The sequence below is a fragment of the Coenobita brevimanus genome, chromosome 8, assembly GCF_032717465.1.
Source record: "Coenobita brevimanus isolate Jiangsu-jjx chromosome 8, ASM3271746v2, whole genome shotgun sequence".
In the NCBI taxonomy this organism is placed as follows: Eukaryota; Metazoa; Arthropoda; class Malacostraca; order Decapoda; family Coenobitidae; genus Coenobita; species Coenobita brevimanus.
Window position 1 is genome coordinate 47,227,453 of NC_136961.1, and position 14,530 is coordinate 47,241,982.

Below are 14,530 nucleotides of genomic sequence, written 5' to 3' on the forward strand. Positions count from 1 at the left end.
ATTCAAAATAAAACAAAACAAAACAGTGGTATAAACTGTCTGAAATGCAATTTGCAGTTAAGGTCCTTTTATATTATTAGAAGTATTCATTCATTAGAATACTGAACTCAATCACTACATGATCTATTTATACCTAGATGAGTACTGAATTTCAATGTGACAAAGTGCACTACAGATACACTACTCCTATGCATCACCTAAAACTAAACTGAAAGTAAATTACAGTCTTGAGAAAAAAAGAAATAATTAAGCACCGAGTTAATTCACACTGAAATAGAGATACCTGACACAAAGGTATCAAATGAACACAACCATCATTCAAGAAACAAACGATAAACTGGAAAAAAACGCAGGAAGGGGCAAGAAAACAGGAATTAGGAAAAATAAAAGTGTCTCATCATTTAGCGAGTGTTTCATAAGGGGTGCAACCAGTGGGTGGGCCAGCTGAACCTGTTAACATCTGATACTCTTAACCTGTATAATGAAATCCACTCACCCACCTACCTTCACTCCCTTATCCAAACTCAGCCTTGGTGTACTGCTACCTTATGTAATAAAGTTCACCTTGTATGTATTTATGTTTGAATTTCAGTGTAGACTTTAGCACACTGTTCATATGGAAGAATTATGCCCACATTTAGAAAAGCTGTTTATTGGAGAAATACCATACAACTGTTCTGGTTCAACTTGAGCCCTCTCCAGGTGGGTATAATTCTTCCAAGTTCATCTGCCTCCCTATATCTGATTACTATCATACCATGGCCTTAATTCTATGCACTGCTGATTTTCACAGTCTTACTCCTTTTTATGTCTGCAGTATGAAATAACTTTGTTTGGAACTGTCAAACTGTACTTAAGTCACATCATAAGTTATAACTCATATTCCCACCCAACAATGAAAAGAGGCTAAACTGTAGTCTATATATTACATTCTGTAGAACAAATTACAAAATATAATGCAGTAAATATCATACGGTCATTGTCATGACTTGTGTCTGAACCCTAAACTCAACACACATGCATCATAATATGAGTATGCTACTGACTGAGCCATCACACCTCCACTACAGAATCCTAAATGATGATGATGGTTTTCCAGTTACGATGATGTTAATTATTATAAAAAAAAGTTATCATAATCATCATCATCATCACAGTAATAATAATTATCATTTGCATCATCATCATCCTAATCACCATCACTCAGTTTTCCTTGTTCCTGTATAGCAAGACCTACACTAAAGTACAGTACTTTGATCTCTCTTGGGACATGAAAAAAAAGAGTGAAAGAAAGTTCCAGGTACAGTCTATACCCTCTCCCCCTTCCTGTGCAACAGAATGTACAAGGATGCTTCAATACAGTCTGATGCTAGGTACATCATTACACATACATTACAGGGGACTTGCATGGTACAGTACTCATTCAGTGCAGGTAAGCAACCTTTTATGAAGTCTAAACCAGCGTGAAACACAGTGTCATCCATTTACTGCACATCTCAGTTCTCATGTGTTGCAGAGACATTTTGGTCGGCGTCACTGATATGTATTCTGCAAAAATCCCTGCTCCCCATAACTCATTTCAAGTTTCAAAGCTACTTAGCTACTTTGAAATTAATGGATATACAGAAACTATGAAACATGAAATGGGTTATGGGGTGCAGGGATTTTTGCAGAATACACATCAGTGACGCCGACCAAAACGTCTCTGCAACACATGAGAACTGAGATGTGCAGTAAATGGATGACACTGTGTTTCACGTAAGGGGCTGGTTTAGACTTCATAAAATGTTGCTTACCTGCACTGAATGAGTACTGTACCATGCAAGTCACCTGTACTGTATGTGTAATGATGTACCTAGCATCAGACTGTATTGCAGCAGCCTTGTACATTCTGTTGCACAGGAAGGGGGAGAGGGTATAGACTGTACCTGGAACTTTCTTTCACTCTTTTTTCATGTCCCAAGAGAGATCAAAGTACTGTACCTTAGTGTAGGTCTTGCTATACAGAAACAAGGAAAACTGAGTGATGGTGATTAGGATGATGATGATGCTAACAATCATGATGATGATGATGCAAATGATAATTATTATTACTGTGATGATGATGATGATGATGATCATTGTCATGAAGCAGCTTAAATGTTCATCCCTGCAACACATGACAGATGGGCATAATATGCAAACCATCCTGTACACACTCACCTCTCTGCATTTCGAAGGCGTGTGCACCAGTCCACGATGTATTTTACATCTTCATCTTCAATCTTTAGGAAGCTCTGGGGCCGTACTCCCTGCAAGGGAGAGTGGTGTTGGTTGGTGAGTGCAATATACAAACAGTCTAACACATTCATACAAGACACTTTATTCCACAAACATGAATTATACATACTAAAAGTACTAATGTGATGATTTTTCACAACGGTGATACAGATACCGTGTCCGGCAACAAAATGATTTGCTGGCTGTTAACCCCTTCCATCCACTGACAACATTTCTCATTTTAACTGGTCTTCCACAACAATTGTAGAAAACTCTGGAAGGACCTCTAGAAGTGAAGGGGTTAGCAAAGGTTATAGCTAACCCTCCACTTCGAAAAGTTTCTCTTAAGCTGAATTTAATCATTTGAACAGCAGGTATAAAAGCAAAAAACAGTACTTCATCACAGATATACACCAGTCCTGTATGAGACAACCCTAGCATGTATTCAATATGGACGGTGGGTGTTAGCGCCGAAGTGGTGACATGTAGAGGTGTTGGTATGTAGGAGGACTGCTGGGCCTTGATACCAGGCTGTGAAGCCTATGCCCAGAGTCGGACACATTTAAAAAAAAAAAAAAAAAAAAAAAAAAAAAAAAAAAAAAGATGAGGTTAAACTGTTTTATCTAAACCTAGAATAATAATGGCTATCACTCTCCCATTTTAAAAAGGCAGTGGCCTGGTGGCTGCATGAGTGACTTGTGAATTCTGCAAACAGAAGTTGTATATGGCTATGAGGAAATAGGATGAGGATTAGATTTCTGTTAAAACAGCCTTTCAGCATTCTTTGACAATATCCCTTGACACATCAAGAGCAGCCCCTATAAATGCCATAAAACCATTCTTGAATGAAGTTCCCTTAAGACAGTGTCAGAAACCACAGTCTGTTATCACCTACAGCTTTGCTGATGATAATATTAGATCCCAATCAATCTGGGTAATGAGGTGGTATAAGAGTGATAGTGAGGACTGCTCAAGTTGTGGATAGGGAGTTCAAGATATGGAGACTGAATGGCAGTGACCAAGGAAAACTGCTCATGATAAGAGTAAGTGATGGTTATGTAAGAACACTCAAGTTATGGGCACCTTACCGTGGTGACTTTCTTGTATATCTGTGCAGGTCCTGAGCACTCCTTGTATGGGTACTCTAGAGTAGCCATCTCCATCATACACATTCCAAATGCATACACATCCACCATTTCATCATAATGCTCCTCATATACTTCTGGAGCCATGAACTCTGGAGTACCTAAAGATACAGTCACAAGATAAATTGATGCAGTGATTAAATGGCATGAAAATATAGTTATCAATTTCATTATTACCATCAAAATATTCTTCATACACTTCTGGCATGATTAAATCTTGGAGTACCTAATGATACAGTCACAAAATAAATTACTGCAATGATCACATGACAAGAAAATACAACCATCGAGGAGGACAGAATGACATGGAGGCGATTCAATTGGGTAGCCATCTTCCATGACTGAGGCATCTGGCTTAAAAAAAAAAAAAAAAAAAAAAAAAAAAAAAGGGGGGGGGGGGGGGGGTTGCTCAAGGCAGTTGTTGAGCCTTTGAGGGCTATGATTTCTCTCATCTGAATAAAACTCACCAGTGTTAGCCTGAACTGTTGTTGTTTTACTTGTGACCCTAGGTTCATGAACCCAGTGGACTGCAGGCTGTGTCCACCAGCCAGTTTTTCAGGGAACAGGGAGGGACTTGCGGGGCATTTATGTAAGCAGATGATACAATGGTACCAATGTGTGAAGGTGTCCCTCTTCAGGACCAAGCATGAATGCACCTACCACAATGAAAGAGTTGAGAACCTGGCATTTTACTGTAGTTTGTAGCAGTTACAGGGTTAAATATAAGGTACAGTATCTAACAAATGTGCACCTAATATTTCACCTCTTGTACTTGTCGCCTTCTCCTAAGGGCTACAAGTAATCCCAAGATGAGAGAGGCTTGGTTCCTCTGTCAACAGAAGATTCTCTCTGATATAATGCATCAGGAGGGAAAAGTAATGCTTATGCCCTAAGTATGAAACTGAAATGGTTTAAGAGTTGGCAAACTTTTGTCCCTGACTGTACACCAGTATGTGTATAACCCCTTAAGTCAACAAAGCATTTTATATTTTATTCTTACTTCCTCCAGATGATTTTATAAACTTTCAGGTACACTGTTTAAACTTGAGAGGTTAGATAAAATGATCTTTTTACTGTACATACATTAAGCACAAAAGGTCTTGCCTCAACTGTATAAAAACATATACCAAAAATAAAACGTAAAAATAAGTCATGGCAGTGAAGGGGATAAATGGTACTGGTGAGGGATAAAACAAGAGCCATGACCATCCAGGTGGGCCACACTAAATTGTCAACAGCAAAGGGACTTGGCAGGTTTGGGTTTCAGAGTGTGTAATACTGTATTTCAATCTGCAAATTTACAAGTAACCCTTGCACTCCAAGGACATAGAGTATTTTCTTTTGCTCTTCACAATGACAGGCTGCCTTATCTACCTTAGGAGAAGACAATGAAAAAAAAAAAAGTAATTAAATACAGCCTTCTTAACCCTTTCCAAGCTTCAGACCTCATATGAGGCACAAAGAAGTGGAAGCTTCCTATGAGGTACAATTTATATTGATTATAAAACAATGACTCAAGGGAGGTAAACTATTGTACAAAGAATCAGCCCAGCACAGGTTAATCCTTTACTATAATGGGGATCTTTTAAGGTGAATAAGAATATCTAGTGGTAGCAAGAATAAAATAAAAGAATACATAATTAAATTAAATGATTAATATGTGAAAGGCTAAGCCACTAACAATTATGTCCACATCTTTGCAATATTCAAACTACATCAAACCACTGATGATTAAGTCTACACCTCTGCAACATTCAAACTACACCAAAGATTGTTGACTACATCCATGAGCATCATGGCTAATTATACATCACAATGTACTTAATATTTAAAAAAAATAATTAGTACACAATATGTACAGATTATCCATTATGACCTGTTACTGTACCAAAAAAAGATGAATAATTCCTGACTAAACTGGCACAGTGCTTGATTTTAAGCTTTCAAGATTAAAATGGGTGAGATGGGGTGAAGAGGTACATCAATGATGGTGGTGTTAAATAGAGGGAGGGCAGCCTGATGGCTGGAGAGAGAGTGACAAGGCAATTTTTCTATGGCCATCCCTTCTGGGATGAAGGTGTCTGGCTATGGATAGGCAGAAAGAAGACTGACAACATCTCTGAGAATATTACTTTAACCCAATAAATCGTGTACAGTATGTGACCATCATTACTGCCCAAGTGTAAGGAGTAGCACTTACCAATGACAGACTTAGCACATGACCTGTTCTTGAGTGTGGCCAGGCCCAAGTCACCAATTTTGACTGAGCCGGTGGTGCCGGTAACAAAGATGTTGTCACACTTAAGGTCACGATGGATGATGGGTGGAGAACGTGAGTGGAGGAATTGAAGACCTTTCAGAATCTGCCGGCACCAGCTCTTCAGCACTTTTAGGTTCACCTTCCGCAACCGACGAAGGTATCTGGAAAATGATCATATGACTTTTTTTTTTTTTTTTTTTTTTTTTTTTTTTTTTTTAAAGACAATGCTATTCGGCTTAGGAATGAATTTCTGAACTGAAAATGTTGGGCTTTATTAAACCCATCACTAAAAGACATTTTCCTAAATTTAATAACATAATTTAGAGCTAGCACGATAGAAAATGCAAAATGTCACTGAATTGAAGGGGTTAAAAGGAATAAGCACAATACATAACAAGGGTACAAAAAGCTGAACTTCCACTATATCTCTACTATACTCAACCCGCACCTATACTCTTCCATACAGTACTGTACATTCATCATCATCATCTAATCTTGTTTTGCCCCATGAGATGCGTAGAAGCCTGGGACTAGGCGAGTTGGTCCTGGCACTGAAGATCAGATTGACTAGCCTCACTCATCCTTGAGTGGCATTACATGGGCAATAAACCAAAACTACCCCTTGGATATAAACTGACACATGATCAATCCGGTTGGAGTGCCCTAATTACCCACTAAACCACCAGGCACCATAGTTTGGTTACATGGTTACCAACCAGTGTAGTAAATGGTTTCCTGGTGTACAGGAAACCATTTGGCTTGTCACTCAGTGCAGAGTCACGCAGAGTCACCCACAGACAGAAGGAAGAGGAAAGAAGGAAGGAAAGAAGGAAGGAAAGAAGGACCTAAGAGGAATGAAGGAATGATGGAAGGAAGAGAGGAAAGGGCAGCCACCCATGAGCAGCACTACAATGGCCATACTTCGTTGGGTGCACTGCTTCTCGTATTGTATATTACTAATGTGCAATAAACAATTCCCTTACCACAAACTGTTCAGTAACCCTACTCTTCAGCTTATCCAAGATCTCATAAAGAACTGTCCACATTTCTCTTGTATTCCTCATGAAGAAATATTTATCACATCAATCAAACGGGATTGAGGCGTCTGGCAATAGATAGATAGATAGACAGTGTGGTACACTGGTACTTTTTTTTTTTTTTTTTTTTTTTTAAATGTGTTCGACTCTGGGCAAAGGCTTCAGGGCCTATATCCCTGGAGCAGTAGCCTATCCCAAGGCCCAGTAGTCCTCTTACACCTCCACATGTCACCACTTCGGCACTAACACCCACCGTCCATATTGAATACATGCTAGGGCTGCCTCATGCAGGACTGGAGTACTGGTATTGTACCTGTACTCACTTATGCCCATGAATATGACAATGACATTATTCTTTTTGTTACAACCAGATAATTTTGTTCAACTACATAAAGACCTGTAATAGAACAAACATTAACGTATTTTTTTTCCCCTCCACTATCAGAATTTCTCTACAGCTGAAAAAAACATCAGGTGGCGGCAACAATGAATGAGAAAACTATCATACTTTGGGCATTAAACTACTGTATTACTGTACATGAAGGGCAAAACTTGTGGTAAGGTCATGTTAAAAGTACAGAAAATGAGAGACTGACTTGGAGAATATAATGTGAGTGAGGTGGAGGAGAAGAGTAGGATGAGGTAGGGGGATGGGACAGACAGGTATGGTACATGAAAGAAGCTTGTCTGAGTTGGAGGGAGGGTAGCCTGATAGCCAGGAACAGGGTGACAGGAAAATCTGTGGCCATCATCCCTTGAAGACTGAGGCATCTGGTGATGGATAGATAGATAGACAGACAGACAGACAGACAGGAAGATAAAGGAACAGACAGATAGACAGACAGATTGATAGGTAAGCCCAAACACTCACTGCTTAAGGGTGCCGGATGTCATCAGCTCAGTGACAAGGACGATGCAGCGACGTTTGGTGTTGACCTCCCAGTAGTCGTAGAAGCGTACTATATTAGGATGCTGCAGACCTTTTAGCATCTCGGCCTCTTCTCGGAATCTCTGACGCTCATTCTTGTTCCATTTCCGTTCCTACAGAAATGAAAGAGTAAAAAGGAGCTTAGTGATATTTAATGATGAGCTATTTGTAGAAGTGTACGATACTGGGATGCTGGAGACTTGGCAGCATATCAGCTTAACCTCTGATGTGTTTTCTTGATTCATTTCCATTCCTGGAGAAATGAAAGAGAGCAAACAGTTACAGGGTGACATTTACTGACAAGCTACAGAGCTGGTTTTTGTTCTAATCCTTATTCTTGCTCCATTACTGGCCTTGATCAATAAAGGAGGGCAAAAGTACCTTAGTGATGTCAGATATGTTTAAAGAAGAGCAGTACAGGTCATTCTCAGTACACGTACCTCTCGATTTACACGAGAATTGTGTTCCAGAAGAAGTTGTGTAATTTGAATTTTGTTAAATTTAAACATAATTTTCCCAAAAGAATACATGTTAAGTGAAGGAGTTAGGTTCTGTGAACTTTCTATAGTACTATGTGGTAAATAAAATAGTTATACAATAATTCCATACCTTTAGTTACACCTGAATTATGTACACACACTGTACAGAGAGAGAGGAGAGGCACAGGCAGCTGACATTACAATAACTCATCCAAATAAGTCTCCTGCTCTGACTGACAATGTCAAATCCCTGGTGGCCTCAAAATGAAATGCCCCATGGTGCAAGTTTTGCTTTTTCTTAAACCATGTTATTTTAAGAAAAATGTATACTGTAAAAAAAAACACAGAATTTTTACAACGTGTTATTTAAAAAACGTGCAATTTAAACGAGCAAATCGAGAGGTATTTGTATATAAGTTTGTGACATGTTCCAATACATCACATATTTTATTTTCCCATACATCTGATGCTGAAAAATGGGTGTTGTGGCAGTTCAGTTTCACGTGTCAAGGATGAGCATAAAAAAGGTGATATAACACAATGACTTCTTGTAGTTTTGGGCATAAAATGGCAGTAGGTTTTGTCTGCCAAATTACCTCTATGATTTTATTAATAGGATGGGAGAGGAGAAAAAGAGCATAGTAACACAAATCATACTACCTGAACGATTTTATGAACAGGCATAAAAAAAAAAGAAAAAAAAAAAAGGTAACACTAATGCCAGCAATGTCTGCAAAGTGAGGCATAATGTCTTCTGCAGTTATCATATTCATCAGAGTAAAGTACCAAGAGTCAGTTTGGATACTGGAAAATCACAGTAAGTACCTGCAGTCAGTTTGCATAATGAAAACCACAGTAAGTACCAGCAGTCAGTTTGGATATTGGAAAACCACAGTAAAGTACCAAGAGTCATTTTGGATAATGGAAAACCACAGTAAAGTACCAGTGGCCAGTTTGAATAATGGAAACCTGCAGTAAAGAACCAGTAGTCAGTTTGGATAATGGAAAACTTGTCTGTTACACACACCGTATTATAAAATCCACTATTGTCTTTCCTGCTCTTACTGACCAATATGAAATGCAACCTAATGTTTAATTTCTACGCAAGTTCAGCGTATGAAAGGGGACGTAGCGAGTTAAAAGCTGGTAAGGATAAGGGTCAGTGAATTAAGGGTTAGGGTATGGGTAAGGGTAGGGGTAAGGGTAAGGCTAAGGATAAGAGTAAGTGTAAGGGTAAAGGTAACAATATAAAGGTAAAGATGGCAGTACAGTAATGGTAAGGAAAAATATAAGGATAATGATATGAGTAAGAATAAGGTTAAGGGTAAGGGTTTGGTTAGGAGTAAGAGTAAGGATAAAGGTAAGGGTAAGATCAAGGATAAGGGTAAAGGTAAGAGTAAGGAGCAGAGAGTTAAGGGTAAGGGGCAATGAAGTAAAGGGTACACTTTTTACTGAATATTATTAGAGCTAAATCTCTCACTGGGATATAATTATTAACACTCTTTCAGCTCCATATGCATGACGAGTAACAAACATTCAGATGCAACAAAGCAAAACAAAAAGTTAAAAAGGAAAAGTGCCATAAATACCTAAAAAATATATGAAAGTACTTCCTTATTAAATATCTCAATCTATGTACTAAATATCTAAAATAAAAGTACAGTACAGTACTATAAAATCCTACAATATTAGTAATGCACCACCTTATCAAAATATAGATAAAAAGCTGAATATCTGTACCTTAAATACCCACACAGTAGAGTACCATCTTAAAATAAAGTGTAGTCAATAACCTAAAATATGTGAAGCATCATCAACAGTATGCTCTCTGTGCTCTCAGAAATTCCCACCAGCAACACCGGAAAGTAAACTGGCACCCAAATTCCTCTTCCATGGCAACATTCATCCCATCCCTCCCCTCCCTCTCACTCCTCCCCTTTCACCTCCCTCCCTCCCACTCCCTCTCCTCCCCTATTCCCACTCCCTTCCACTACCAACATAGAAATAACCCTAGTCGATGAGCCCTGGCCCTATCTGCAGACATCTCAATATTTGTAAACCCAAACAAACAACCCTGCCTGCGACTCTCCCTCCCTCTCGTGTGTGTGTGTGTGTGTGTGTGTGTCTGTTACTCCACTGAGTGTACTTATATCTTGAGCACGTCCGCCAATTTCCTCCACGACGTATTATATGAAAGAGAATCATCTATGAGCAGAGAAACATACCATGCCTCCCTCAGCTTAGGAATACAAGCCAGCAGGGGTAATGTGAGGAGTAAACTTGACGAAATATATGGCGAACTTTTGTATACAGTATATGGGTAGAGAAACATGCTAAACCTCTCTTCCGCTTTAAAATATAAGTCAACAGAGGTAGAGTGAGTCAGTGAGAATTACAGGAGGTAAAATATTAGGGAATTCTCTGTCCCGGCTTTAAATAGATATCTGAAAGTAATCGAGTGTTTAACTTTTAAATATATGAAATTATTGTGTACTTCCTTCGTTTCACTTATCATGAGGTCTAATAAAGGACGGGAAAAAAATGCTTGTGCCGTTAAGTTAAAATAAAAAAATAATATATATGTTCAACTTACCCCCCCCTCCACACACACACTCCCGTTAGATTATTTCCCACCCCACCCCGTCCCACCCTGAATCACTTCGCTCCTCCCCGCCCTGCATTGCCCCGTTACCACACCCCGTCCCACCCCATCCCGCATATGGCCTTCCCCACGATGCATTTCCTTGTCTGCTTCCCACGACGCCTGTCTAGTTGTCTGTCTGTCTGTCCTTGCTCCTGTCCTACGGCCGTACCGATATTCATAAACATTCCTAGCTTTGTGCCTAAGATTGCTTGTTAATACGGTTCACATTACTTTTACCGCTATCAGTAACTTCACAGTCTAATGAGAGAGAGAGAGAGAGAGAGAGAGAGAGAGAGAGAGAGAGAGAGAGCGCTTTGGCTGTCGACTGTACGTGGCACTGAAAATTCCGTTAACACCTCTTCCTTAGCGATTCATTATGCATACGACGCGGCAATATCCTCTTCTACGTTACTGACCTAAACTACGTCGACATTAAAACGAGATGATTAACATGGAAGGGAACGTCAAGGTTGTACAGCAAAAGAAGTCGCTGGGGAAGAGGTACTACGAAGCCTGTCACTGCAACACGACCTGTCCTCGCTTTGTCCTTGGCTCCCTTCGCCCTCTCGCCACCCATTCACCCCTGGACGCATGTTAACACCGTCGAGATATGTCCCATTCTGACTTACTTTTCTACCTTCAGATATTTTCAGTCTGGTTGACAGACTTAACGAAATGAAGACCATCCATCTCGAATCAGGCATCAATGAGTCACTTTAACAGGCATACATCGATTCACACACACACACACACACACACACACACACACACACACACACGCACGCACACACACACACACACACACAAAATGACATGATCGCGATTATATTTAGCTGTTACACGCACTTTATTTTTTATTTTTTAAGAACTATAATTCTAACGAGGAGACTATGTGAGTGAGATGGAGGGGGGGAGAGGGAGGATGAGGCCGAGGATGAGATGGAGGGATGGAGTGGAGAGGTATATGAGAATGGGGAACTGGAAGAAGGGCAGCGAAATGGATGGGGACAGGGCGACATGGAGGCGATTTTTTTATTTAGACATTTTTTTTTTAAATCTCGTCATCGCTAAGCCATCATATTCGATGTAACTCCTTCAGCTCGATGACGCATTGTACATCTTGAAGCGAGCACAAATGAACAGAATAAATCACATGTTTCAAGGTGTTAAGTGAGCAGGTAGCCAAGTAAATGTAGCCGGTAGACAGTCGGAGTGGCCAAGAATTCAACCCCAACCACTGTCTCCACCTCGTGACTGCAACCCCCCCAACCCCCCTCTCTTGTCCCCCAACACGTGTATGGCCTGCCCTCCACTCCTACGCCATTTAGTATCATGATTAAACTCACTTAAAGGTAAATCACACTGTTAATATATACCGTATGAGGTTTACTGGGTACTGGCATCATCATCATCATCACTGTCATCACCATCAATATCCAATATTACTACCACTGCAGTTTATGTTACTACTCTTGTCGTCATCATCAACTTAACCCTTCATCCCCCCCCCCTCTCTCTCTCTCTCTCTCACACACACACACACACACACACACACACACACACATACACACACACACACACACACGTTGACATACTCTCGATTTTGGTGATCTTACTACGTTACTAATCATACACAACCAGCAATAATCCCACTTTTACCATTAACTTTTATACAACTGCTCAATTACAGTCTTTGCCACTTACGAGCGTGACGTGTTTGGTTTCAGACGATTTTATTCAACTGAAAGATTTACTATTCATACCTGGATTTCACTGGCATAACTCAAGCAAAATTTTTCATGGCAAGTACTGCGATTACGAACGAATTTCCCGCCATTTAATCAGCATAAATCTTCACACTAATATTTTTTTTTTATGCAAGGAAGAAGGAACCAAAAGCCAGGAGCCCGCAAACAGTTCCTTCCGAGAAAAATAAAACAGCCAACTTCAAGATCCGTTCATTTCGAGATGCCTGGACACACTGCATTCATATCTGATTCCTAATTCCTCACTTGAATTTCCCGCCAGTTAATCTGCATTGGTAAATTAATCAGTCTAACTTCACACTGATTCCCGCGTTCATCTCTGATCCGCTATTACCCTCTCGAACACCACTGAGGGAAGTGCATTCATAACCGATTTTCCTTGCGACTGTTTAAAGGAAAATGATTTGCAATGGATGTTTTAGTATGTGTTAAGAAGAACGTTATTTTCACCGTAGCTAAATTTATATCTGAAGTTCCTTGCATTACTCAGAGAATGTCCCCTGCCCCCCTCCTCTCTCTCTCTCTCTTTTTCTCTCTCTCTCTCAGCAAAACTCCCCTGACATCCGAATTCTTTTGCAATAACTCAACGAAACTCTCTGACAAATGGCTAACGGGACACGGGGTAGGTGAAAGGAATAAGTTTGTGTGTGTGTGTGTGTGTGTGTGTGTGTGTGTGTGTGTGTGTGTGTGTGTGTGTGTGTGTGTGTGTGTGTGTGTGTGCGCGCGCGTGTGTGCGTGTGTGTGTGTGTGAGAGAGAGAGAGAGAGAGAGAGAGAGGCTTTTAGTTTATCTCCACAGACAGCAAAAACTCATCATCATTATCCTGTTGTCCCCAATCACTATTCTCACTCATCCTCCCTATCACCTTTACCTTTATGCTCACCCCTAATAATAATAATAATCTATCTATCTATCTATTGCCAGACGCCATAATCCCGCACGGGGTGGCCATAATAATAATAATAATAATAATAATCCCTATCACCTTCACCTTTATGTTCACCCCTAATAATAATAATAATAATAATAATAATAATAATGGGACAATTTTCCATGTTCACCGTCTCCTTGCAATCTTACTCACTATCACCACAACCATGCTTCCTTCAATCACTCCTTTCACTCCTCACCATCACCTTCAGTCTTTACCCCACCAAAGCAACAGCGTAACGGGCAAGCTACCATGTTTAGTGCCACTCCCTCCCACTCATCTACCCCACACCACCCTACCCTATCCCATCTTACCCTATCCCACCCATCCCCATCCGATCCCGCCCGACCTCACCTCACCCCCTACCCAATCCCACCCCACCCATCCCCGCCCCCTATAAGAACTACTGCAAAGGCCACTGGAGTTACAACGCAGTACTCGCACACCAGGAGTATGTGGAGACCAGGAGGGGACAGACAGATGCAGGGATAGTCACATGCTTGTGGGGAAATAGGCAGACAGGTAGACACTTAAATTACAGACAAAAGCTGATAGAAGGGCAGATAAACTGACATATACACTCGAAAACTAGACAGATGGACAGCCACACACACACACACACACACACACACACACACACACACACACACACACACACACACACACACACACACACTGCGACAACATTATTCAATGACTTTACTTGGTGTTGCATTAATTGACGACAGCTAACGTCTTAAACTTTATTATACCTAGTGTTAAATTATATATATATATATATATATATATATATATATATATATATATATATATATATATATATATATATATATATATATATATAAAATCAGCCAACCTAATCGCATTGTAATTTAACCCAACCTTTTGTTATCCACTTCAATGATACGAGACAGATGAGAAGAGTAGTGCAGAACAGAGAAGAGAAGTGGGGAGGGCAGGGGATTGGAGAGGTTTGTGGAGAGGGGTGGAGAAGACAGGAGAGAAGAAGTGGGGGTTGAGGGTGAATAATGTATGCCAGAGAGAGGAGAAGAAAGGAGAGGGGAAAAGTGGAGAGAAGAGGG

The 14,530-nt window shown here is 40.2% G+C and overlaps 1 protein-coding gene across 4 annotated transcripts in view; it reads right to left on the reverse strand.

Annotated features, from left to right (window-relative positions):
- Wnk (Wnk kinase) overlaps nucleotides 1-14,530 on the reverse strand; it is a 110,780-nt gene that overhangs the window by 89,688 nt on the left and 6,562 nt on the right. For all 4 annotated transcript variants that reach the window (XM_080277144.1, XM_080277139.1, XM_080277135.1 and 1 more), the window contains exons 4-7: nucleotides 7,573-7,742; nucleotides 5,605-5,825; nucleotides 3,348-3,505; nucleotides 2,203-2,291 (exon numbers count right to left, since the gene is read on the reverse strand). In XM_080277144.1, coding sequence (XP_080133270.1) covers nucleotides 2,203-2,291; nucleotides 3,348-3,505; nucleotides 5,605-5,825; nucleotides 7,573-7,742 — 638 coding nt within the window. The remainder of the gene's footprint in view (nucleotides 1-2,202; nucleotides 2,292-3,347; nucleotides 3,506-5,604; nucleotides 5,826-7,572; nucleotides 7,743-14,530) is intronic.